The sequence below is a fragment of the Hemibagrus wyckioides genome, linkage group LG09, assembly GCF_019097595.1.
Source record: "Hemibagrus wyckioides isolate EC202008001 linkage group LG09, SWU_Hwy_1.0, whole genome shotgun sequence".
NCBI classification, from domain to species: Eukaryota; Metazoa; Chordata; class Actinopteri; order Siluriformes; family Bagridae; genus Hemibagrus; species Hemibagrus wyckioides.
In genome coordinates, this window is record NC_080718.1 from 17764353 (window position 1) to 17788881 (window position 24529).

General features: G+C 41.2%; 1 protein-coding gene across 9 annotated transcripts in view; it reads left to right on the forward strand.

The window, feature by feature from the left end:
* Positions 1 to 24529, forward strand: part of syne1b (spectrin repeat containing, nuclear envelope 1b) — a 66459-nt gene that overhangs the window by 19099 nt on the left and 22831 nt on the right. For 8 of the 9 annotated variants that reach the window (XM_058398411.1, XM_058398419.1, XM_058398418.1 and 5 more), the window contains 65 exons: positions 20 to 178; positions 782 to 946; positions 1083 to 1217; positions 1410 to 1568; positions 1737 to 1945; positions 2168 to 2276; positions 2365 to 2529; positions 2697 to 2864; positions 2980 to 3156; positions 3309 to 3449; positions 3565 to 3725; positions 4177 to 4327; positions 4415 to 4642; positions 4743 to 4841; positions 4999 to 5186; positions 5309 to 5432; positions 5507 to 5673; positions 5751 to 5904; positions 5998 to 6623; positions 6779 to 6958; positions 7046 to 7196; positions 7282 to 7440; positions 7555 to 7737; positions 7826 to 7927; positions 8017 to 8220; positions 8460 to 8667; positions 8802 to 8914; positions 8997 to 9202; positions 9336 to 9485; positions 9631 to 9922; positions 10001 to 10173; positions 10282 to 10591; positions 10694 to 10858; positions 10960 to 11316; positions 11483 to 11619; positions 11791 to 11968; positions 12110 to 12292; positions 12414 to 12557; positions 13179 to 13334; positions 13795 to 13959; positions 14055 to 14227; positions 14408 to 14561; positions 14758 to 14901; positions 14996 to 15160; positions 15266 to 15583; positions 15694 to 15849; positions 15934 to 16104; positions 16217 to 16543; positions 16668 to 16820; positions 16919 to 17086; positions 17494 to 17670; positions 17980 to 18126; positions 18222 to 18347; positions 18448 to 18624; positions 18799 to 19064; positions 19172 to 21332; positions 21433 to 21770; positions 22206 to 22350; positions 22447 to 22665; positions 22802 to 23070; positions 23157 to 23322; positions 23456 to 23611; positions 23731 to 23883; positions 23989 to 24171; positions 24337 to 24474. In XM_058398411.1, the coding sequence (XP_058254394.1) occupies positions 20 to 178; positions 782 to 946; positions 1083 to 1217; positions 1410 to 1568; positions 1737 to 1945; positions 2168 to 2276; positions 2365 to 2529; positions 2697 to 2864; positions 2980 to 3156; positions 3309 to 3449; positions 3565 to 3725; positions 4177 to 4327; positions 4415 to 4642; positions 4743 to 4841; positions 4999 to 5186; positions 5309 to 5432; positions 5507 to 5673; positions 5751 to 5904; positions 5998 to 6623; positions 6779 to 6958; positions 7046 to 7196; positions 7282 to 7440; positions 7555 to 7737; positions 7826 to 7927; positions 8017 to 8220; positions 8460 to 8667; positions 8802 to 8914; positions 8997 to 9202; positions 9336 to 9485; positions 9631 to 9922; positions 10001 to 10173; positions 10282 to 10591; positions 10694 to 10858; positions 10960 to 11316; positions 11483 to 11619; positions 11791 to 11968; positions 12110 to 12292; positions 12414 to 12557; positions 13179 to 13334; positions 13795 to 13959; positions 14055 to 14227; positions 14408 to 14561; positions 14758 to 14901; positions 14996 to 15160; positions 15266 to 15583; positions 15694 to 15849; positions 15934 to 16104; positions 16217 to 16543; positions 16668 to 16820; positions 16919 to 17086; positions 17494 to 17670; positions 17980 to 18126; positions 18222 to 18347; positions 18448 to 18624; positions 18799 to 19064; positions 19172 to 21332; positions 21433 to 21770; positions 22206 to 22350; positions 22447 to 22665; positions 22802 to 23070; positions 23157 to 23322; positions 23456 to 23611; positions 23731 to 23883; positions 23989 to 24171; positions 24337 to 24474 (14151 nt within the window). The remainder of the gene's footprint in view (positions 1 to 19; positions 179 to 781; positions 947 to 1082; positions 1218 to 1409; positions 1569 to 1736; positions 1946 to 2167; positions 2277 to 2364; positions 2530 to 2696; positions 2865 to 2979; positions 3157 to 3308; positions 3450 to 3564; positions 3726 to 4176; positions 4328 to 4414; positions 4643 to 4742; positions 4842 to 4998; positions 5187 to 5308; positions 5433 to 5506; positions 5674 to 5750; positions 5905 to 5997; positions 6624 to 6778; positions 6959 to 7045; positions 7197 to 7281; positions 7441 to 7554; positions 7738 to 7825; positions 7928 to 8016; positions 8221 to 8459; positions 8668 to 8801; positions 8915 to 8996; positions 9203 to 9335; positions 9486 to 9630; positions 9923 to 10000; positions 10174 to 10281; positions 10592 to 10693; positions 10859 to 10959; positions 11317 to 11482; positions 11620 to 11790; positions 11969 to 12109; positions 12293 to 12413; positions 12558 to 13178; positions 13335 to 13794; positions 13960 to 14054; positions 14228 to 14407; positions 14562 to 14757; positions 14902 to 14995; positions 15161 to 15265; positions 15584 to 15693; positions 15850 to 15933; positions 16105 to 16216; positions 16544 to 16667; positions 16821 to 16918; positions 17087 to 17493; positions 17671 to 17979; positions 18127 to 18221; positions 18348 to 18447; positions 18625 to 18798; positions 19065 to 19171; positions 21333 to 21432; positions 21771 to 22205; positions 22351 to 22446; positions 22666 to 22801; positions 23071 to 23156; positions 23323 to 23455; positions 23612 to 23730; positions 23884 to 23988; positions 24172 to 24336; positions 24475 to 24529) is intronic. The other variant, XM_058398415.1, reaches the window with a different exon arrangement.

Genomic DNA, 24529 nt, shown 5'->3' on the forward strand with positions numbered 1-24529 from the left:
TTTTTTTGTCTTGCTAAAGGAACTTGTGACATACCAGCAAAGCTGTAAAAAGTGTCTTACAGTGATAGATAAAAACCATCAGATCATAATGAAAGCCCTAGAAGGCAGTAAAACCTTGAGGCACCTAGACACATCTCTGCTGCAAAAGAGAGTAGTAGAGCTTCAGGCCTCCTCACAGGTGAGTATTGCTTCATTTTCCTTAAAGTATTTGGGAGAGGTGTGTTCGCCTCAGCTTGGCTACTTATGTATGAGATGACAAACACAAGAGCTGTTATAGAGGAAAAGGGTATTAGCTACAACTTCTGTCTGTTATAAGTAACATACTTAATACTGTAGAGTTTAGTCCTTTATTCAGGATTTTCATCCTTTAGTCTGTCCAGAAAGCTGATGCACTGGTCCCTTTTGGTAGAGATAAAGCAAGGGTTAAATTCCACTGGTACCACTAACAGCAGCATATAGCCTTGTGGTTAATGTAGGAGATCATTACTCAAATTAAAATAGGCCAACATGTTGATTAAAGACATTTAAACCCATAAGTCAGCTCAGAATTTGAAGTCTTGGACACCATGTAAGATTGTGTATTTAATTATGAATATTAAAATGCAAGATGTTCAGGGTGGATATATTTTATTAAAGAAACAAATAATTCATAGTTTAAAACTGACAGATTATTACAAATTAAAAATGAAAAATTAAATATCTAATTTTCTAATATTTGTGACTTTACATGTGTAATGTATTTCAAGGCAAAATCTTATATAGTGTATTGATATTTCTAAAGGCTATGGTCGAAGAGACCACTGAGTGGAAGAAGCACGTCGAAGCCAACAGCAGCTTGATGAAGCGGTTTGAAGAATCTCGACTGGAGCTGGAGAAGGTTCTTAAAATAGCTAGAGGTTGTATGACCGAGAGAGGAAACCCAGAGGATCTGCTCAAAAAGCACACAGTAAGAGGAAAACCTCTAGAAATCTGGTATTGGGGGCTTAAAGTAGGCCAAGGGCAAAATTAGCACCTCATTCAGCCACAAATAGAAATACTCTGGGGATTAAATACTTATGTCATTTTTGTTTACTTTTCTGTAGGAGTTCTTTGCACATCTCGATGAGCGAGTTCTCAATTCATTTCTGAAGGCCTGTGATGAGCTTACTGATATTCTGCCTGAGCAAGAACAGCAGAACTTACAGGAAACAGTCAGAAAACTGCACAAACAGTGGAAGGTCAGGTGACATGCAATTATACACATACCCCACCTTGCCCCTAAACAATGAACGTGTTAAACTTAATAACTTAGTCCTGTGTAAATAAATGTTTATATTTTCTTTGTCACTAGGCATATTAGTAAAGGTCAGTAACATAGAATTAAAACATTCTAGAAAGCTGTGTCTAAATATCCTTGTTTCTCTCCTCAGGATGTACAGACAGAGATCCCGTATCACCTCCTGCATCTGAAAGTGGAGGTGGAACGCAATCGTCTGATGGCTTCTCTGCAGGAGTGTGAAGCCGAACTGGCCCGAGAGAATCGCAGCCTGCCAGGCATGGGCAGTGAGAGGCTAGTGAAAGAGCACAGAGTGAGAGCCTCTCTGGCATAAAAATAATATTAATATTTAAATTGATTCAATAATATTTATTGTTTGATTTATTAACCTAAATAAATACCATTATGGATACCTTGCTCCAAAATAAACTGGGTTACTTTATGTGTAGAGGTGGATCTGATGCCAGGTTTCTGTGTACAGGCTTTTTTCAGGGACAAGGGCCCTCAGATGCTATGTGAAAAGCGATTGCAACATATGGAGGAACTCTGTTTGAAGCTGACAGACAGTGAGCAGGCACGCCAAACTCTGGAGAAAGCTAAAACTGCATTCGCTGAAGTTAAAGATGAGATCGAGAGCACTCATCAGAAACTCATGCAGCACCCTGACAAATGGAAAGAGTTTAACACCAGGTGAAGATTTGCTGTTCTTTTCTATATTGTATCACTATCTGCTGTCAAGCCCCATGCTGATGCATCGCCAGTTTAGTGCCATATCGGGCCTGTAAGATCTGCTGTTAGTCACAATGACTGAGTGCTAATGTGGATTACAAATGTGCCTAGAATTTATGTTCTTTGAACATCGAACAGTCAGTGGTGATGGTTTTAAATATTTCCATTTGTCTTCTGTTACAGATTTTCTGATTTGACTGCCTGGCTATCTTCGAAGGAAAGCCAGCTCAGGCTTTTGCGAAACCGTGCTAGTGACCCCAGTAAACTCAGCGAGGTGAAATCCACGATAGAAGTAAGACTGAAAAAGCAAGATGTGAGAACATGGGTTTACAATGTATTACACCAAAGCAGCTATGTAATTTCTTTCCATTCACTGACAGAATCTAAGAAATGATGCAGAGCTACAGGAAGGTAATGTGAGCTGGCTGAAATCTCGTCTGGCCGTACTAATAGAAATCAGCACTGTGAATGATGCCCAAAGACAGGCAGCTGCCCTCGCCAAACTGTCCACTGACTTCAAGAGCCTTCTCAGTTCCATTTCTGAGGTAATATCCATTGAGTCAAGTAAGCTGCTATATTTATTAATAAATCATTCTTAATAAATCAATTTCCCTGATCTGCATATGAACCATTAATATGTATATATTTGGTAAATTTCAAATTTTGGTCCTGTTGGTTCAGTAACTGTGTGTGTGTGTGTGTGTGTGGGCAGTCTGAGAAGGTTGCATTGGCAGTTGGAGATTGTGTGCAGTTCCAGGAGCAAGTGAGGAACACTTTGGATGAACTAACCCAAGGTGAGCAGGAGCTCCAGGCAGAGGTAACAAAGATCCTTAACTCCGAGTCTGCAAAAGAAGCTCAGCAACTGCTGCTCATTCACCAGGTACCACAATTTCATATCTTATAGGTTGAGTTATTGGTTTAGATTGAATACTTTTGGCCCCAAAATCCCAGGTCAGTTGTTTGTCTAACTAATGTTTGTCTTTTCTACCTTACAGCAACAGCTGAAACGTCTGCGACTGAAAAGGAGGGACATGCAGCAGCAGATTAGCCGAGGCCAGCAACTCCAAGTTCAGGAGGGCCTGGGGGACAGCCTTCAGGATGACCTACACAAATTAGATACCACCTTGAACCAGATGGACCAAAGCATGGAGGCACAGGAGCAGAGTCTAGAGGTTGGTTAAGGCATAATATCTCCTCTGGAAGGTTTCATGCCCTGTGCCATCTCAATGATCCTTTTTGTCAACAATGGGCAAGGGTGTTCTTTATGTTTTTGAGAATTTCAAGAGAAACTTTCCATAACTGATCTTCCTCGTTGTGCCTCCAGGCAACACTGGCTTCTTGGCAGGAGTTCGGCAGTCAACAAGCAGCAGTGGCGGAGTTTGTGAGCAGAGCACGCTCAGTCACAGAGAGAGAGATGACTTTCAGTAGCCCAGAGAGTTTAACAACAGAGCTGAAGCAAGCTAAGGTGAATTTTCACTTTGTTTTTTGGAAAATAAATTCTTGTCTTTCTATATTTGTATATTTGTATTTGTATAAAGTAACCTTTAATAATCATAAATATGTCATATTGACTATTTTAGGAGCTGTTGAAACAGAGTGAGTCTGAAGCAGAGTTGGTGAACATGCTACTGAAGAGGGCTGCAGAGATCCAACTTGGTCCTAAAAATGCTTCCTTGCTCTATACCCAAGCTCACTCCCTCAGTGACCAACTGGACAAAACTGTGGCTGGCCTTAAGAAAGAGTAATACTTTTCTTTAGATATGAATTACTTTAATGAGACATTTACATTAGTGTTATGTGAATATAGAGTTTTGTTTTGTTTTTCATTTCTGCTTTTTCTTCTAATTATTATTATTATTGGTATATGAACATTGCAGGTTTTGAGACAAATTGTTTTGTGAGCTCCTACAAAATAGTACTTGCTGTGCTGTTGGATTTAGCTACTGGACTAGGAAGATCAGAAGATTGTAATTGAAGGAGTTTGCAATAGAAAGTTGTACTGTGTGTTTTTAACAGATATTTTTTTCTGAACTAAACAGTGTGAATTTCAACAGATTGTGAATGCCTTCATTAGCATTAGCATTACTATGAGCAGAAAATGTGTCTATGTGAAAAAAAAAACCATTAACTGATTGGGCCTTCTGATCTGTAATGTTTGGGGTTTAAATGTTTTGTATATTGTCTGGTCTTAGTGTGGAAACTCTTGAGGACGTAAAAATGAAGTGGGACTCATTTGGGAGCGAGTTTGATGCTTTCTCCTCATGGATCTCTGAGAAGGAAAAAGAGCTTGACTCACTAAAAAGCTCTAATGAACCACTTGAGCATCAGATCAGTACTGCTAAGGTACGCTTAGGGTTCCAGTGTATAGTACTCCTTACACTTTAAATTGTTGTATCTTAATATTTTGTTCTTCTTTCCTTTGGTGGCCAGGCTGTAACAGCAGAGCTACAGGAACGAGCAGAAATTTTGTCCCAGCTGGAAGACAGAGCTCAGGCTCTATCCCAGTTTGTATCATCAGGAGAATCTGCAAGAATCAAAGCTCGTCTGACACAGATAGGAAGGTACTGGGAAGAACTTAAGGAGAACATGGAGAATCTGAATGGACAGTTGGAAGAGAGCTCCAGTCACCAGCAAAAGTTTAATACAAACCTTCAACAGGTAGATTTGTATTAAATTTAGAACATGAGAATTTGAAAACCTCTATATCAAAAATAAAAACAAATATTATGCTTAGTCTCTGACTTCAATTAATTTCAAGGTGCAGTCAGAGATTGATGCCATTCAGAAGAAACTAGACACACCTCTCACATCCTGTGCATCCTCATCTGACATCTATAAAGCTCTACAGGACCACATGGTATTATCCACGAGCACATAAACACAACTGTGATTCCCATATTGAACTATTTACAACATTTAATGTGTCAGCATTTATCTTTTTTAAGAGAAATAAATGTGTGTAACAATTTATATATTTCTACTTTGTTTTGTGATGAATATTTTTCTCCTTTTAGGATATGTTTCAGTCCCTGGAGAAGGTGAAGGCCACCTTGCTGTCGTTGTGTGCTGGGGCCCGCAGGCTAAGTGAGCGAGAGAAAGCTGAAAGATCAGTAGCAGCTCTACAGCATAGCTATGAGCAGAGCCTTAAGCAGGCCAAAGACAAACAAAGCCATATGGAAAGCCTCTTGTCCCTCTGGCAAAAGTATATCACTTTTTTAGTAACATTTATGTTCAAATCTGTTGATCCATTGAAAAAGAGATTTCCTATATAACTAACTACAAAACTATCGGATCTCAGTGTTTTGTTTTTATGTTCCTCTTCAGGTTAGAAAAAGACTACTCTTCTTTGCAATCATGCATTGAAAGTTGTGAGTCTGTGTCTTCTTCTGTAACCCAGTATCTCACTGTTGACAAAACAAAGCTTGATGGAGAGCTAATGGAGCTGAAAGTAAGTAAAAAATCACTCTTAACTTTTGTTTAGAAATTTGAAACATTGGTGATTAATAAAATATCCTTTTCTAGCACCTTCATTCTGAGCTACAGTCTTTGGAATCACTATATGAGGGAGTACTGACCCAAGCTCCAGCCCTTTACTCCACTGCATCAGATGAACAAGTGAAAACACTTAAAGAGGATCATGAGCAGCTGAAGAAAAGATGGAAATCTCAAAATACAGCCATAGATCATAGGTCAGACATATGTTAAGACATGTACTAAAGATGTGGTGGCTGATGTTATGATAGCTAATGCTGTCTGGTGTTTTTAGGATCCAGGTACTTCAGGACCATATGTCACGGGTGGAGGAGCATGAAAAAGAGCTGCAACAGTTCTTCAAATGGGGAGAGTCTTTTCTCTCATCTCTTCACTCATTCTCCCAAGTGAATATTACAGATTTACAGTTGATTGCCGTAGAAGTAAAGGTGCGTCCCATCGTCACTTTCATCAGTATATCATTGCCATCAGTCTTAGAAAAGCTTTAACACTGTACCATTGTTTTATTTTGTTTATGGCAGGAGAAGGCAGAGGTGCTTCAGGGTGAGAACAGCAAAAGAGAGAATCTCCAACAGCAGACAGAATCCCTGTGTGCCTCCTGTGAGCCTGTGGAGCAGCATTATCTACAGAGCCGTCTGGAAAACAGCTTGCAGCCCTACATGCAGGCCCAGCAACTGGTTATGCAGCGGGGTGAGAGTGTAGAGAAGCTGGAGGCTTTCCTGCAGACACACAACGTGGCTGCAGGTGTCCTACGAGGCCTCAGACACACTGTGGAGAGTGCAGGTAGCTGGGACAAGAGCCGTGTGGATGAACTGCAGCGAGATCTAGAAGGAATCATTCCTGATATCAGCCGTCTGGAGTCGCTAGCGATTAGTCTGGACAGCAGCCTCTGCAAAGCCCACCTCCACCTGGTTGATGCAAAAGAGACTCGTACTTTGTGCAGGTCACTGGCTGACACTCTGAGCACAGAGTTGGATGGAGTGAAGACCCTGCTTGGGTCCAAGCAGAGTGAAGCAGAGGCTCTGGGAGCTCTGTGGACCTCCTTCAGACAGCGCAAAGAGCAGCTGCTCAAGAGTGTGGAAGACATTGAAGAGAAGGCTGACCAGCAAAGTCTTAAAGAGCCCAATCTGCTCACATTACAACAAAGGTATATATATATATATTTTTATATCTTTTAACAATGAACACTTTTAATTATACAAATAAGTTACATATAATGATGAGTTACCAAAACTAAATTGTGTTACACCATGTCATCAAGATTTGTTTTTAAACTGAAACTCTGCATGTATTGGCATGTAGGCTGCGCTTCTTTAACCAGTTGGATGATGAACTGCAGTCACATCAGCATGAGGAGCAGTGGCTCAGGGATAAAGGACAGCAGCTGTCCCAGAGAGATACAGAGCTAGCAGGAGAGGTGCTAAGGGAGATCAATCTCCTCAAGACCACCTGGGAGGACACCAAGAAACTTATTACAGAAAGGTTTTCATTCTCTCTAATCAAATCACTGCCAGATATGCTCTTTCATAAATTGCAGGAAGTTTCATCCTTCTATTTCCCACGTTCTAGGCAGGAGCAGTGCACTGCCATGATTGAGCTCATGAAAGACTACCAGAGTCTGAAATCCTCTATTAACGCAATAGTAGAAAATGCAGAGACTGTAGCTGTCAACAAACTTGGTCTAAAGGACCAGGAAGACACCAAAAGGTCCCTGTCAAAGGTGAGTCTTAGTGCATAACGTTGATCTATTAGAACAGATTGTTTCAGAAAAAAATCAGTTCCTGACCAAATGTTTTTTGTATTAGCATGAAGCAATAAAGATGGAACTGACAGCTAATCAGGGGCAACTGGATCACTTCTCAAGTAAAGCAAAACAACTGGTGTGTGAGTTAAACAGGATTCCAGACTGTCAAACCCAAGTGTTAAAGACAGATATGGAATCTGTCGTGGACCAGTGGCTAGATGTAAGTGTGTCACAAGACATATAAAAGTTCTTCAGTGGTCTTTAATTAAAATTGTCTTTTTTTGGCTAGGTCCTTGTACTTTCAAAATCAGTGCATTTCCTTTCTGCCCTATAGGTGTCTGAGAGAATTGAGGACAACCTTGAGAAACTTCGAAAGAGTTCCTCTATATGGGAGGATGTTTACCGTATCAACGAGGAGATTGATAGCTGGTCTAATAGCTGTGTGATGGAACTCACAGACAGCCTTAACAAGTTCAATGACAGCCAGAAGACTGAAAATCGCCTTGCTGAAGTCAAGGCATGTGTTATGATTGCGAAATACAGTTCTTACTTTATATTGTAATCAAGCTGATGGAGCTGGATCTAATGTTTCTTTTCTAATGCAGGTGGAAGTGGAACAAAAAGAGGAGATGTTAGACACGATACAAGCCAAAATGTTGGATTTGAAACAGCTTTGCAGTACCAAAGACATTCCCGCATCACTGCAGGTATGGCTTGTAAATAAGGATTTGTAAACATTTAAGTCAGCATGAGTATATGGCTGTATGCACACCTTTAATCTTGAATTCTCTGGCAGGTCATGGAGACTGATCTGCAGAAGAAGATAAACAATGTGCAGGAGCTGTGTGCACAAGCAAAGAACAATCTAAGTGAATTCTGCTCTCAGAAGAAACAGCTAGAGGGCTTCCTTTCCCAAATGACTGAATGGCTGACGACAGTGGAGGGCTCTTTGCTGGATACAGCTTCTGCATCACCTCCAGAAGAGATCTGCAGAATAAAGGTTAAGAAAAAAACTTTTAACTGCTCATGTCATGCCCCATGAACTTAGACCATCATAGTTGTAGTACACATTAGTATGTAAGATAAAATAAGATAAGATAAATCTTTATTCTTCCCACAGTGGGGAAATTTGCAATCAGATTTAAACTGAACCTGTCTGTCACACTGATATCTTAACTTATAATCACATGACTTCATGTAGCTTACTTTCGATTGGGTGTATCCTGTTTTATTTTGTAGGATATACAAAAAGAGCTGCAGAACCAGCAAGCAAGTATAGACTCATCACGAGAGAGCCTGAACACACTTTGCAGGAAATACCCTTCTGAAGAGCTGGCTAGCCTTGGGACTTCTTTAACTGATCTCATCAAGAAATATGAAACTGTCAATCAGCTGTGTGTTAAAAGGTTGGGATCAATGCAGCAAGGGCTACAGCAGCTCTTTAGTGGTGAGAGTTACTATTCTCTGATTGAAATCTAGTGAGCTTTTTTGCTATTAATAGGTACCATAATGGTAGGTTCATATTATGCGGTATCCGTTTTCACACTAAACTGCTCTCTCATTATTGTAAATCTTTTGTAGATCTTTTGAAACAGTTTCACTCTTGGCTTTCTGGACAAAAGGACATAGTGAGAGAATGCTCGGATTACTCTGGTGACATCAGTGTTGTAGAGCGCAAATTGCAGAAGCTGAAGGTACGGCTCTTCCAAGTCATACATTACATATAACATATCATCCTCATCTTACATCACTTTATTGTGCTCTTGTGTTCTTCAGGGGGCTCTTGAGAGGGTTGAAGATGGAGAAAGTCGTCTAATGCAGGTGTGTCAGGAGGGGGAGAAACTCCTTCTTCACCTACCTAAGGCCAGTGCTGGCCAAGTGCAGCAGAGCCTCTCTTGCATCCAACAGGACTGGGACAGTTATGTGGAACAGTGCAGGCTGAGCCAACAAAGTCTTGAGGAAAGTGCTAGTCTGCTCAATAGGTGAGGAGAGAATCCTTATTACATGGTACTAACTATTTCTGCTGGATTGTTCCTCTAGTGGTTGGGCATATGTTGGATTTATCTCAGGATAAAGAATGGTAGGTACATTTTGTGCATGTTTATGTCTGTACAGCTTTGAGAACAATCTGCAGAGGCTGAGCCGTTGGCTGGAGCGTATGGAAGTGAGGCTGAGCACAGAGCTGCCTGAAAGCAAACATGTTGAGCAGGAGAAAACAACACTAGAGCGAGTTGAGGCGTTTTATGAGGAAGCTCTGAAAGAAAGGTGAGATATTATTACATTTAATGAATTTATGTGTATATACTTTATGTAAGTGTTGTCCATGCAGATAAAACATGTTGGAAAAAAAGAGATGCAGGAATATACAGAAGCTTAATGTCACCTGTTGATGATGTATTTGCTCCTGTAGGGATTCATTTGAGAGTCTGTGCCAAGAATCTCAGACTCTGATTGAGGGAGGTCATGGCAGTGGTTCTGAGTTGCGGGTGTCAACACAGCTACAGATGCAGCAGCAGACTCTGCTGAAGGCAGTGAGAGAGCGTCTGCGCAGCTGTCAGCTCAGCCTGCAGGAGCAACAGTCTTTTGATGAGACACTGGAGACCACATGGGCCTGGCTCAGTAACATACAAGAACGACTCACAGCTCTTAGCAGCACTACTGGCAACAAAGAGACTCTAGAAAAGAGACTGGGACTTGTACAGGTTGGTAGTCTCACTGATATTCACTTATCACTCATCACAAGGAATTGTAGTATTAAAAATGGTTTAACTGTGTTACAGGATATTTTGTTAATGAAGGGAGAAGGAGAAGTGAAGCTGAATATGACTGTAGGGAAGGGTGAGCAGATTGTGAAGAACTGTAGTAAGGATAAACAAAAGGCTATCCGCTCTCAGCTTCAGAGTCTGAAAGATTCCTGGGCTAACATGCTTATGGCTGCCATGAGCTGTCACAGGTACAGTTATAATAGTGCAACAATTACAAACCTGCAACTTAATTGGCTGCTCTGTGTGGGTGAGATGAAAGAACATGAGTTGTATTTGCATATGTGTGTATAAAACAGTCGTCTGGAGTGGACAGTGACACAGTGGAGCAGCTATCAGGAAGGAAAAGCTCAGTTGCAGCAATGGATGGACACAGTGGAGCAAGAGGTTGAAGTCGCTCTTCCTCAACAACCTGGACTGAAGGAAAAGGTCTCTCTGCTGGAGCGCCTGCGGGCCATAGAGGCTGACATTGACAGCCACTCAGCAACACTTAGTCGCCTGAATGAGAAATCTACAGAACTGTTTGCGAAAACTGGAGACCAGGCCTTTGCAGAAGAGCCTAGAGCAGAACTCAATGCCCAGTTCTCGGATATCACAGCAGTTATCAAGGTAAAGTTGATCTACAGGTATATGTTATGTCTGCTTACTATGCTGCCAAGCAAGCAGTGTCGATTTAGCCCTGGAGTGTTGATATTTTGTCATTTTCTGTAGAGTAAAGTACAGCAGATGGGTGAGATAGTGAAAGAGCATGAGTTGTATCTGGATTCTGTTCGGGAACTGAATGACTGGCTGACCTCTGCAAAAGAGGAGCTTCAGCGCTGGTCTGACATGTCCGGAGATGCCGCCTCTGTTCAGAAGAAACTCTCTAGAGTGCAGGTAAGGGTGTGCAAAGTGAATTACAATTATTTATACAGATGCTCAGAATAGCATTATTATTGCAAGTATGTGATTGCTGGCCTTCCTGTTTTTGATGGTAGGAGCTGTTGAACTCCAGGAAGCAGGGCAGGGAAAGGCTGGAGCGAGTGCAGCGGTGTGGAGCTGCAGTGCGTGATCACACATCCACTGTAGGTTGTGAGGCTCTGGAGAGGGAGGAGGCAGGACTGCTCTCTGCTTGGGAGCAGTGGGAACATGGAGCCAAACATGTGCACTCTGGCCTAGAGGCCACACTGGCTCAGATGGCTAGCTCAGATCAGGAGTTCAGCTCTCTTGCTGCACAGCTGGAGCAGGACCTGCAGGACTTTAGCAGTCGACTGCATGAATGGCATGGCACACTGCAGCAGGTGGAGGCCATGGACACCAGTGAGGAAGCGGTACAGGCCTGGCAGATTGCCAAGGTACAGGATTCATAAAATGATCAGACATGACATACCAGACATAAGACATATAAACTATGTTAAACAACTGAAAGAACAGATTTGTAGCACTGTCATGGTCAGTGAATGAATCAATTCATCTTGCATACTATAAATTCTAATTGAAACTCATGTTACTATGAATTAGGATACCCTGGAAGCATTACTCAATTCCGAACCCATGTCAGACAATCTGAAGTCACAGCTGAATGACCTCTGCCGTTTCTCCAGAGACCTGGGAACACAGTCCACAAGGGTATCCACCCTAATCAAAGAGTACAACAGGTGAGAAGTTTAATAAAGCCTTATAAAGGTTTAGGTTCATGATGAGATGAATAATGATGGTAAAATTAATATAAACCTAGGAGTCTTTCTACAAGTTCTGCCAAAGCTTGAACCTGTAGAAAGTCATATGTAGAACTGAAGATAGTTAAGTCTTTCTCTTTTCTGCTGCAGCCTCAGTTTGCATGCTTCTCGGGAATGCCAAAGAAAAGAGAAGCTGCTGGAGCAGAAATTCCGTACTGCTTTCCGAGAGTTTCAGCAGTGGCTGGTCAATGCTAAAATTAACACGGCCAAATGTTTTGATGCCCCTCAAAATCTCAGCGAAGCTTCATCTAGTCTTCAGAAGATCCAGGTACTATGTACATACCATAACAAAATATTTTTCTAGTCATATGTCATTTCAGACAATTTAAACCAAGATTCAATTTCTTTTTAAAGTTAGTAAACCACTATAGAGAATTACCAGTATTGAATTTGTTGTGGTGATTTGCAGGACTTCCTGAGTGACAGAGAGCAGGGGCATGGTAAGCTGAATGCACTGGCTGCTAGCGGAGACCTGCTGACCAGCATAGCTCCTAAAGAGCGGGTGAATGCAGTCCGAGCTAAAGTGAGCAGCGCAAGAGAGGACTGGAAGTCGCTTATGACAAACCTGCACCAAAGAGAGACTGCTTTACAAGTATAGTTCCTTAAATGTTCCTTACCAACTAATTATGGCATTCTAAAATCAGACATTTTAATGTTTTGACAAAAATGTTTTAACAAAAGTTAATACTTCAGTACTGTGTGATTTGTGACAGAATCTGCAAGCACAGATGAGGGACTTTGAGTCCAACATGGAGCCACTTCAGGACTGGCTGAACCAGACAGAGGTGAAAGTGCAGGAAAGCAGTAGTCGTCTGCATGACCTCCCAGCCAAGAAACACGAGCTTCAAAAACTCCAGGTACAGTATGCCAGGTTGTATGTGCAGCTGCCATGACTTCACAAATTTAAGACATCTGTCACTGATGAACATGATCATTGTTCTTCCATCCTCTTAATTTTAGGTTATTTTTACATTTACTTATCATTTGTTCATCGGCATCACATTGTGACGCTGTCATTCTACTTACATACCTAGACCTACAGTAGAATGCTTTTTAAAGGCAGTTCTGACTATTATTAGTTGTTATATATCTTACTGTTATTTATTGTAAATAGTATGTTGTTATGGTCCATTTCATACAAATCATTTTGCGTACTTTAAATTCATAGGTTAGAAATAAATATATATTTTTTTTAAACTCTGGTTTATTCTATTGTAAATGCAATTATAGACTGCATTTCATAGCTCATGCAACAAAAAAACTCCACCTTTAAGTTGCTTAGCCTCAGCTTTGCATCATGCTTTAATTCATTGCATCCTCTTTGTCAGTCTGGCTCAATGTTTGTCTAACATTAATTACATCAATCTCTTCAGCATGCTTCAATGTAGCCATCTTAACACTTCAGTCATACTAATGGAGGTACACAGTGCTTGTGTCCTAAGCTGCATGCTTGTGCTAATGTGCTTGTGCGTTTACAGTCTGTGCTTGAGGAGTTGGCCTCTCAGGAGGCTCAGCTGAGCAGACTGAGAGAGAAGGCCAAGCAGCTCTGGGACAGACACACGGCCGGAAAGGGCTTTGTGCATCGTGTTTCGCAGCTCTCTGCTCAATACCTAGCTTTAAGCAACCAGACCAAGGTAACGTCTGCCTGCCTACTACCAGTCTGACTTCACTGCTTCCTGGCAAGATAGACGGTTAAAAGGAGGAAGCGCAAGTTGAGATTGAATAGATATAGGCATGTGCAGATAGTAAAGGCAGATTGCAGTCTGTATACCTTAAATATCCTCATAAAACTGTAACAACTACATTATTCTATCACGACTCAAAACAGTATTCTCTTCCTCTTATGAATGTTCATTGTGCATGAATATGGTGAAGCAAAGCTGGATCACTAGTAACTAATTAACAAAGACAACTCACAGTGATCAACTGTACAAATCAATGTGTTAACATATGGAAATTGTGATTCTCTTATCACATTTAACATTTTAAAGATAAGTGGAAAATAAAAAAAACAGCCAAAGAAATTATTACTATGTATTAATTTGTATGTGATTTGTTGATTCATGTGATTTTTATTGGAATATGCCGTACTAGGAAAAAGCATCCAGAATTGAGAGGATTGTGTCCGAGCACCAGCTCTTCTCTCAGGGTCTGAAGGAGCTGCAGAACTGGGTGGCAGACACCAGTCATATGCTGCAGACATACTGCACGCCAACAGCAGATAAGAATGTTCTGGACAGCAGGATGATTAAACTTGAGGTGCACTAATAAAAGTTAAAAATAGTCATATGATTGGCATTAGCATACATAAGCTGTGCTTACTTACCAACTATAATTACTTTTACACATTTCAGGCACTGCTTACAGCTCGCCAGGAAAAAGAGATCCAACTGAAAATGTTGGTCACTAGGGGTGAGTCTGTGCGGAGGAACACGTCGGCTGAGGGGGTTCCTCTTGTCTGCAAACAGATTGAGGACCTGAAAGACTCATGGGACAGCCTGCTTTCTGCAGCCATTCAGTGCAAAAGGCATGTCTGCTGTTCTCTCTTTTAATCAGCCTAATTAAAGTCTAATCTGATAATTCCCATCCTTAAACAAATAAATCATTATACATTACACTATACTATACAACTGATGCTTCTTTCAATACATTTTAAGAGAATGTTTGTGAATGTGTGGTGGAAGATAAAATGTTTGTGACCCCACAGTCAACTGGAGGGAGCTCTCTCACAGTGGACCAGTTATCAGGAAGATGTGCATCAGTTTGTGAGCTGGATTGAGGGTGTAGAAGAAAGTCTCAACTCCACAGACAAGCAGTACTCTGAGATGAGGGATAAAGCTGCCAATCTGGGCAAGGTCAAGGTATTGCCATTGAGTCAATGCACTTACATTGCACCAGAATACAATATCATGCAACTGATTATAATTGTAAATGTCAAGAGATAATAAGGATTTACTGTTTACTGCTATGAATTCTGAAATACATCAGAGAATAAATATTCAGTAGGTTTCAGCATTTTTGGGTCTACTTTAAGTATATAATTCTGATTTATTGTAGTTGCTGTATGAGGAGGTGCTGAGCCACAGCTCTGTTCTGGACACTATCTCTGTGAAAGGGTCCAATATGGCTGAGCACTATGTCACTCAGTTGGAGATTCAAGACTTGCAAGAGCGGTACAAGAGTGTTAAAGAGAGGGCCCAGGTACATTACTAAGCTCAGCTCTCAGTCAAAAAATAGGATATATCAGTGCCTGGTAAAGTATTAACAAGAAAAGCATGGTTTTCTTTTTATTAAGGCTGGGGTGGGAAAGGCAGAGGAGCTGTTGAGAGCTCATCAGGAGTACCAGAACAATCTGCATGAGTTTAAAGACTGGCTGGAGCAGCAGCAGGAAAAACTGAGTTGCTACACCCAGCTAGAAGGAGATGTAGATACCCTGGAGGAAACCTTACACAAACTTCAAGTGAGAACACAAAAGCATGACATTTCTCACTACATGACAAAAAAAAAAAACAGACAACTTTGTTCCCTCACAAATTATAAATCTCATCTGCTTGACCATCTATAGGATCTGCAAGTGCATTGTACACAGGGACAGGCTCTGCTAAACACAGTGCTGGTGAGTAGAGAACAGGTTATTCCATGGGGAATACCCCAGTTAGAGGACCGCACCCTGGAGACAGTGCAGCAGGAGTGGGGATCTTACCAGGCCCGACTGACTGAAACAAGATCTCAGCTAAACAGTGCCATAGCCAAGCTACGTCAGATGGAACAGAAGTTCCAGCGCCTTGATAGCTGGTTAAAGGGAATGGAGAATAAAGGACAGCTGCGCAGTTGCAGGCGTTCTAACAAAGCCACTAAGGAGGCCCAACTAGAGTTGCTGAAGGTTTGTGAAGACAAAGTGTCTTTTAATGATACTGTTGGTTTTGGGCCTTACATCAAATGTTTATTTTGTTTAAATTTTGCCACTGCCCTTGTATTTATTGTGTTGTACAGGGATGGCATGAGGAAGTCCTGGCATACCAGGAGGAAATAGAAGGTTTAAGTACCCTGGCCCAGCAGGTCTTAGAAGAGACACACATTAGCAGTCGTGTCAGTACTAGGGCTACACAGCTTACCTCACGCTACCATGCCCTGCTACTGCATCTGCATGTAGGATATATGCACCCACATGTATGAATAGACACATACAATACACACAGTATAGTACATATGGCTTTTATTTTTGTCATGTAGGAGACAATCAAACAACTGAAGGCAGAGGTGTCTGGCATTGAAGAAGCCCATAGCATCTTTAATACTTTCTCTGACTGGCTGAGCACAGCACAGAAGAACTTTAGCAGTGTGGCCATTAGCATTGATGTTATTGATTGTGTTGCCATGGAGAGGAAAATGAAAAAACTCGAGGTAAGGCAATAAGAAAAGCTTTTAATCCTGTGTTGGCTTGCAGATAAGAAAGATTTCTGGCTTGTAATGTACATATTCTTAAAAATCTCAACACTTCATTTTGATGAATCAGGCTCTGCAGGGTGATATGGAGTTGGGGCATACTTTCCTGAAGACTATGCGGGAGAAGACAGAGCGAGCAATGGCATTCCTGGAGGAGTCAGAAGCTGAACAACTGAAAGAGGAAATAAATGGTCGTCTCTCCCAGCTGGATGGCCTAATGGGAGCTCTACGGGTTGAGCTCAAAGCTCAGGAGAAGTGTATTCAGCTATCTAAAGACTTTCTAGACAAATATAAGGCACAGACCCAGTGGCTTAATGAGATGAAGTCCCTTCTTGTCTCCTCTGTGGAACTTAAAGCTGAACTTTACCAAAAAAAGGCTCAGTTTGCCAAGTACAAAGTGAGTTTATTTTGTACTTATTATGCCATATGTAATTTTTGCATTCAACCTCTTGACTAGGATTCGATAGGATACTCTTCTTGTTGAACAGTATGTTTATTAATGTATTTTTATTTCCTAATAGACAATCCAACAAACTATGCAATCTCATGAGTCATCTGTGAAGTCTGTCATCGAGAAAGGAGAAGCTCTGCTTGAAATTGTACATGATCCCACAATCAGAGAGAATATGACCAAGCTGCAAAATGATTATCAAGATCTATGCAGCAAAGCCAAGGTATTCCCCTATGAAGGTCTAAATATCACATGTTTCTAACAAACATAAAAAAGGGAGCCAAATGCTAAAAAGAGCGGTGGGTGTTGTGTTGTTTCCAGTCCCATGTGCAGAAATTGGCAGAAGGGGTGAAAGAGCATGAAGACTATAATAGTAAACTACAGGAAGTGGAGAAATGGCTGTTACAGATGTCTAGTAGACTGGTAACCTCTGATTCTATGCAAAGCGACAATTTAGAGACAGCTACGCAGCAGCTGGCACGACACAAGGTAGGTATATTTTTATATTGTGATTGCCCACATACTGGCAAATATTTGTTGTTCATAGATACTGGTTATGACCCTTGAGCATGAGCTTGATATCAGTTTTATGCAGCACAACAATTCACAGTCATGTACTTAAATGTTAGTAAATACTAGTAAAACAATACTAAATAATAGTAACTATATTAGTAAATGCTAATTAAAAATCGAACATATACAATTTGTTTTCTTTTTCACGTTTAGCTCGAATGAATTAAAAAAGAGTGAAAAAAAAGAGTAACAGTAAAAATACATCATAGTGAGATCAATTATTGCAAACTAGAAGATATGTAAAAGTTTTACTCTGCTGCCAGTTTTCACTGCTGTACAAAGGATTACAACTCCAATGGTGAACATACAATCATTTTTTCCAGGCCATAATGGAGGAGATAGCTAGTTTTGAAGAGTGTTTGACGAGTCTGAAGGTGAAAGGAGATGGTCTTGTCAGTCATTGTTCAGAACAAGTTCAGGCCAAGCTCAGCCAGCAGAATCAGGCTCACCAACAAGGAACCAAAGACAGTTATTCAGCTATCTGCAGCACAGCACAGCGGGTTAGTATCTCTATCCTTTTATGCTAGAGATGCACCTACCTCATTTCCTTCAGTTTTTATTAGGTATATCTAAATTGTCAAAAAATTGATGATTTACACTACAGATTTTGGTTTGTCTAAACTGACTGATTTTTTCCATTATTACTGATAGAGGCTGTCATACCTAAAAAGTTGTATATTACCCACAGAGATAGAACGATACCAAAATGAATGGTTGAAAGAGAATCTTTGTCAAAAAAGCATGTGTCATGTATTTATCAGTATACATATACAAACCTTTCCCTAAACACTGAGTGTGTACCGCATCAGGTGTATCAGAGTCTTGACCGTGAGCTACAGAAGCACGTTAGTCACCAGGACACTCTGCAGCAGTGCGAAACTTGGCTCTCCACCGTCCAAGAGGAAATACAACTTCATTCACAAAAACCCTTCGGCCTTCAAGAGGCACTAAAACAGGTTAGTGAAAGACCAAACAGACTGTGCACATCAGATTGCTCTTTATTAAAGGCTTAACTACTCTCACGTTTTTTTTCTTATACTATTTTCTGCAGGTGAAGCACTTAAGGGCTCTGCAGGAGCAGGCCAGCACCTATCTTGATCTAGTTTGCTCAGTGTGTGACTTATCTGTTGAAACAGTACGAGCCACAGCTACTAAGATCCAGCAGATCAAAACCATGGTGAGTTCAGTGACTTCAGTAAAAATCATGATCTAATCCACTTTTCTAATCATCTCATGTTGCTGCTGCTAACATTGGGTCTTTTACTGCAATGCCACAGTTTGAAGAGAGGATAACCAGAGCTCAGCAACTGTCAGACAGCTGGAGGGAAATTAAGGAACAGAAGCAGGAGCTGTCTACACTGTTCCAGGATTTGGAACAGCAACTGCACAGTCTCTCTAGGAGACCAGCTGAACTGGAGCCGAAGATTGCTTTAAACATGCTGGATCAAGCCAAAGTAGGAACTGCAATTTTTATGATTCTGACATTTTGCATTTTAGACATTAGTTAAATTGAAATCCAAAGTCATTGAGTATACATCCAAAACCACCAAAATTATGTTCAGGTAAAATTACCTCCAAACTGTGGTTTATATGTCGAATTTAACTCACATCATTAACCTGGTTTTTAGGAATTTGTTGAGCATCTGCACAGCAGACAGTGTACACTGACTAAGATGACAGAACATGTAAGTGAGCTTACAGAAGGCAGGTCTTCTCCAGAACACACTGAGCTTAATCGCCTGAGTCATGCATGGCTGGAGCTATGTCATGAAGCCAATAAGCTTCAAACCCAGAGGGAAGAGGATCTGCTGAGGACAAGAGAGTACCATGACTGCATCAGTGCTTTGGAAGCTCTGTTTGAACAGGTGTCCAAGGAGTGGGACAACCTAGCCAGGTAGGCTTCAAAAACATTGTTTAAAACTGTGGTTGATCAGTGATGCTCAGTATTACATTAAATAATGCAAATTACAACATGATATTCAATTTTCCCTGAATGATTAGAACTGAAGCTGAGAGCTCATCTGAACACCTAGAGGCTCTCCGGAAACTCTCTCATGTCCTCAAAGAAAAGAAGAGCATGCTTGAGGATCTTAAAGACCAGAAGCAGAAAGTAATGTATCACTTAAATCTGGATGATAAAGAGCTGGTGAAAGAACAGATCAGCCACTTTGAGCAGCGATGGGCCCACCTAGAGAGTCTCATTGAGCGAAAGATTCAGGACTCTATTCTGACACTTGAAGATATGACTCAAGTTGAAGCTCGGCTGAAAGAGGCAAGAGAGTGGGCTGAGGAACAGAAGCCTGCATTATCAGAGGCTATGAAAATGAGCCCACCACCAGAGGTGGCACAGAGCTTCCTTTTTGATCACCTTAGCATTTGCAGTGAGCTTGAAGCGAAGCAGCTACTGCTGGCCCAAGCTATGAGTGATGCAGACAGGGTTTTAGCACACCTAGGCTTGAATGAAAGACAGCGATTACAGCAACTCATCTCAGAGACCCAGGCTGAAGTAGAATCATTGAGTATTAAAGTGGCCCAGAGAAGGAAAAACCTCAGTAAGGCTTTCACAGAGAGGACCCAGTTCCTGCTTGCGGTGAGTCGGGCTATCACCTGGGTCCAACAAAATGAGAAGAAAGCACATTCTGATGATTACATAGCGCTTTTACCAGATGATTTGAATAAGCAGATAAGAACCTGCAGGAATATCCAGAGCAGTCTGAGAGCTTACCAGAGTGAGCTAACTTCCTTATGGTCCCAAGGCAGAGATCTGATGAAAGATACCACTGAGGATGAGAAGTCTGAGATGCTAACCAAACTACAGGAATTGCAGAACAGCTTTGAGGTAGCTTTGCAAAAGTGTAATCAAAGACTACAGGAACTAGAGAAAGTACTAGTAACTAGAAAGTACTTCAAGGCAGACCTAGAGAAGACATGTCAGTGGTTGAAGCAAGCAGATATTGTGACATTTCCTGAAATAAACCTAATGAATGGAGATGTAGAACTAAAGGCACAGCTGACAAAATACCAACAAATATTGGATCAAGCAGCAGAATATGAAAATCTCCTTCTAATTGTGCAAAGAGCAGGTCAAGACATATTGCCCACCCTTAATGAGGTTGACCACTGCTACTTAGATGAGAAACTTAATGGTCTTCCGCAACAATACAACAACATCTTAGCACTAGCAAAAGAAAAACAGGAGAAAATACAGCAAGCTATTCTTGCACGCCAGGAGTATTCCTCCTTCATTGATGTGACCCACAAAGCATTGAAAGAGCTTGAGGAACAGTTCCATAACCTTGGTACGCAGCCTGTTGGTTTGCAGACAGAACAGGTCATCAGTTTACAGCGTGATTATAAAGCACTGCTTGAGGAGTTGACAAATCTTGGCCTGGCTGTTAGTGAGCTTAACCAGAAAAAAGAGGGCTTTCGCAGCACTGGTCAGCCATGGCAACCTGAGGAAATGACTCAACTGGTCAGCCTTTATAATGGCCTAAAGAGGCTAATAGAACAGAAAGTAGAACACCTTGATGACACTTTGGAGTCATTTGAGGATCACCAAGCCATGGCCATGCAGGTTGACTCCGAGTTGAAAGCCACAAAAGAGCAACTCGTCAAAGTCAATGCTGAGACCCAGTCAGCTGAAGAGAGACTGAAAAATTATCATGCCCTTGCTGCCAGTCTACAAGGAGCCAGCTCTCATCTATCTCGGCTCATGGAGCAGATGGGAAACCTTGCTTCTCACATGGACCCAGCTGCGCATGAGGCTTCTAAGCAGCGGGTGATATCCTGGCAGGAGGAACTTCAGTCTCTGCAGTCAGCTGTTGGAGAGTTGATAGTGGAGTGTGAGAACAGATTTGTGCAGAGTAAAGACTTCGAAACCGAAGTGAACCGAACTTTGACTTGGCTGCAACAAGTGAGAGATGAGCTGGGATGTGCTGTCGTTGTGGATGTGAAGGTGGAAAAGGTCCAGGAAGAGATCAGGAAGCAGCAGATCATGCAGGAGGAGGTGCAGTCTCGACTCAGGATTGTGGCTGCACTGAGCACTAGGGAAAAACAGAAGTACACCAGTGCTAATGAACTTGTTCCTGCCCATGTAGATTCTAGCCTGCAAGAAATGGCCAAACTGGAAGCTGATGTTCAACAAGCTCTCAGCTCCAAGCAGGCAAGTCAAAGATCCAGTGTTGACTGTACCATACTTATTATTTATTGTATAATTATTTACCATACTGTTCTACTTATTTATTTATTTATTAAACATTCAGATTACTCTAGAACAAGCGCTGGCTTTGTGTCAAAAGTACCATTCACGGATGCAAGCAGCATGCGAGTGGCTTGAAGATGCTGTAGGGTTTTTGCAGCAGGCCAGTCTGGGCGTGGATGTGGAGAACTATGAAGAGTGTCTTCGGCAGCAAGAGGATATCATGGCAACTGAGCAAGACTTCCTCAGTGTGCTTCAGGAACTTGAGGCACTCCCACCCCAATTGGAAAATCTTGTGAACACCACAGCAAAAGAACAGCTGCGAGAGAGCGTGGAGTCTGCTCAGCAAAGAGGTGTAGAGGTCAGAGATCAGCTTCAGTGTCATCAGGATGTTTTGAACAGGTACAGTACACTAAGTTTAAAGGAATGTTTTTTGCTAGATTTGTAAGTGAGCATTAGTGGCACTAACTTTCCATGATGTCAAGCTGTTGCCTTGCTTTATTTGGGAATACAAATATACCCAGCTAATACCAGTGTGTGCTAAATAATTGTATGAAATGTTAAGTGTTTCAAAATAAATAGAATTTCAGATTAAAATACATTAAGCTGCATTAGGTTTTTTGAAACATTAGCAGCTGTACCAAGGTAACTTACAACATAGCAGGGAATGTATGATCTATCAACGATCAATATATCAGTAAGTTCTATTTTAGCAATAACAATATAGTAATGACATTCTTTAGAAAAAAAAACATTTTATACCTATTAAATGTGTAATAGAGATGTAGGTGATTTCTATGTATATTAAGTATTATTTATTTCATATGCTATTGTCAGCTGTGTGGAGCAATGGAAATCCTATCAAGAGGCTCGACAGACAGTCATTGATCTGTTGAATGAGGCAGAGAAGAAACTGACTGAGTTCTCCACAGCCAAGGCAGCAACCATTCAGGAAGCAGAAGAGAAACTCAAGAGTCATAAGGTAGACGCATCCTGCTGAAATAAATTAGTATTCTAAAAATAATGTATTATGTGTATATAGTTTGCATTTGACAAGTCCATCTTTTTTGTTCTACAGTCACTGGTGTCCATGGTGAATGGATTCCAGGAGAAGCTGACAAGTTTGGAAGAACGAGCATCTCAGCTGGAGCTGATTGGCAGTGATACCAGCAAAGCCACCATTAGCCGCTCTATGACCACGGTATGGCAGCGTTGGACTAGACTCCGAAGCATGGCTCGAGGTCAGGAGAGGGTGCTGGAGGACACAGCTCATGAGTGGAGAACTTTCAGGGAGAAGGTGATCATTTATATGCAGAAAACAGATACATACTGTACATGTAAAGAATGTTCCATACATACAAGATAATAGCGTTAATAATGTTGTGTTGTTATTAATTACAAATTACACTGAATTATAACTTTTCCTCTTTCAGATTATTAAAGTAAGAGCTGTAGCAGAAGAGCTGAAGAGTCGTGTTCCCGAATGTTCTGTTGAAAAAGCCTCTAAAGCCACACTTCAGTCACTTCAAGAGCAGCATGAGCTGGTCACTCAGGACCTGGAGCGGGAACTATCCTCCCTCACACTCCTGCGACAGTATGCCCTCAGCCTGTTGCATGATGTGGAAGTCTCAGTGCCTACTACTGATCTCGATCAGCTGCCTAGTCTGAAGGAGGTTAAAGCAGTGCAAGATCAGTTTGAGAGGTAGTTATTTACCAATCGACTTAAATATTCATTTGGTGGACATTTGGCTAATAGCTACTTTATAAATGTTTTTTTCTCCCTGCCAGTCTCTTACAGAAGTCTAAAACCGGTAGAGCACGTGTCCAGCAGGAACTGAAAGATAGAGAGGAGGTGGAAAGAGGGCTAAGCTTGGTGAAAAGCTGGATTCAGGATTCTAGAGAGCTGTTGCTCAATCCCACTACTGATATGGACATTTTCACACAAGAGCTAGAGGTGACATATCAGGCACTCTTTTCTCATTGCACATTCTCTGGAACACATATTTTTGTATAATCATATAATTGTTCGATTTTAGCTTTTTAAAAACTGAAAAATGTGTGGGATGGAATCGTTTCTCTTTTCTTAGGCAATACATGGAGAGCTGATAGCCCATCGCCAGAATGTGGATAAAATTGCAGAGCAACAACAGAGTAAATATCTGGACCTGTACACTATCCTGCCTTCAGAGATCTCTATGCAGTTGGCAGAGGTTGCGTTGGCCCTAGGCTCAATTGAAGATCAGGTATATAAATAGTTTGTAGTATTTAAGTATTTCAGTATACAGCTATTGACCAGCTGCTTTTTTATTATTTACTCTACCATGGTGTCATTTTTGTGAAATGTTACCCATTATATTTTAAGGTCCAAGCCAAGGAAAGAGACATTCAGAAGACTAGAGTTATCAAAGAAGAATTTAATTCCAGGATTAATGACATTTCTGAGAAACTGAAAAGTATTTCAACAACACTCAAAGAAAAGGCCACTGATATTGATCAAGCCAAAGAAGAAACTCAAGTAGGTTTAAATGAATTTGCCTGTCTTTATTCTTGCTACCAATCTTGTTAAGCATTGTTGTCATGTGTTTATCCCTTCTCTTTTGTTTCTTACTGCTTCATATAGGGTTTCTGTGCTGAACTGGAGTACTGTGGTAGAACACTTGCTGAACTGATTGCTGCTGTACAGGACCTCGGTCGACGTCATCCACTCCTGTCCAAGCAACTAAGTGATAGCATTGCTAAGTTAGGAGAGATCCACCATCACACTCTCCGTTTAGCAGAGTACAGAACAGTCTGGCTAAAGAAGGTACTGATCAACATTTTCAATTGTGCAGCCCTTGTGTAAAATGCATGAATTAACTATATTTAAGACACAAAAGCTGTACAGACAGTTCCCCACATCTGTATCATTCTCTCAGTAATGATTGTGTCATAATTGATTATACATAATGTATGCGTGTCTTTTCATCAGGCTGATGCACATCTAGATGAGTACAATGAGATGCTGGAGTTTATAGTGAAGTGGATAGAGCGAGCTCGAAGCTTAGTTAAGACCAATATCATCTGGAACTCCTCCTCTCACTTACAAGAGCAGATCAGAATGTACCAGGTACACTACATCGCACAAGTACTGCATTTATACGTGCAAAAACCCTAGGTTTTAT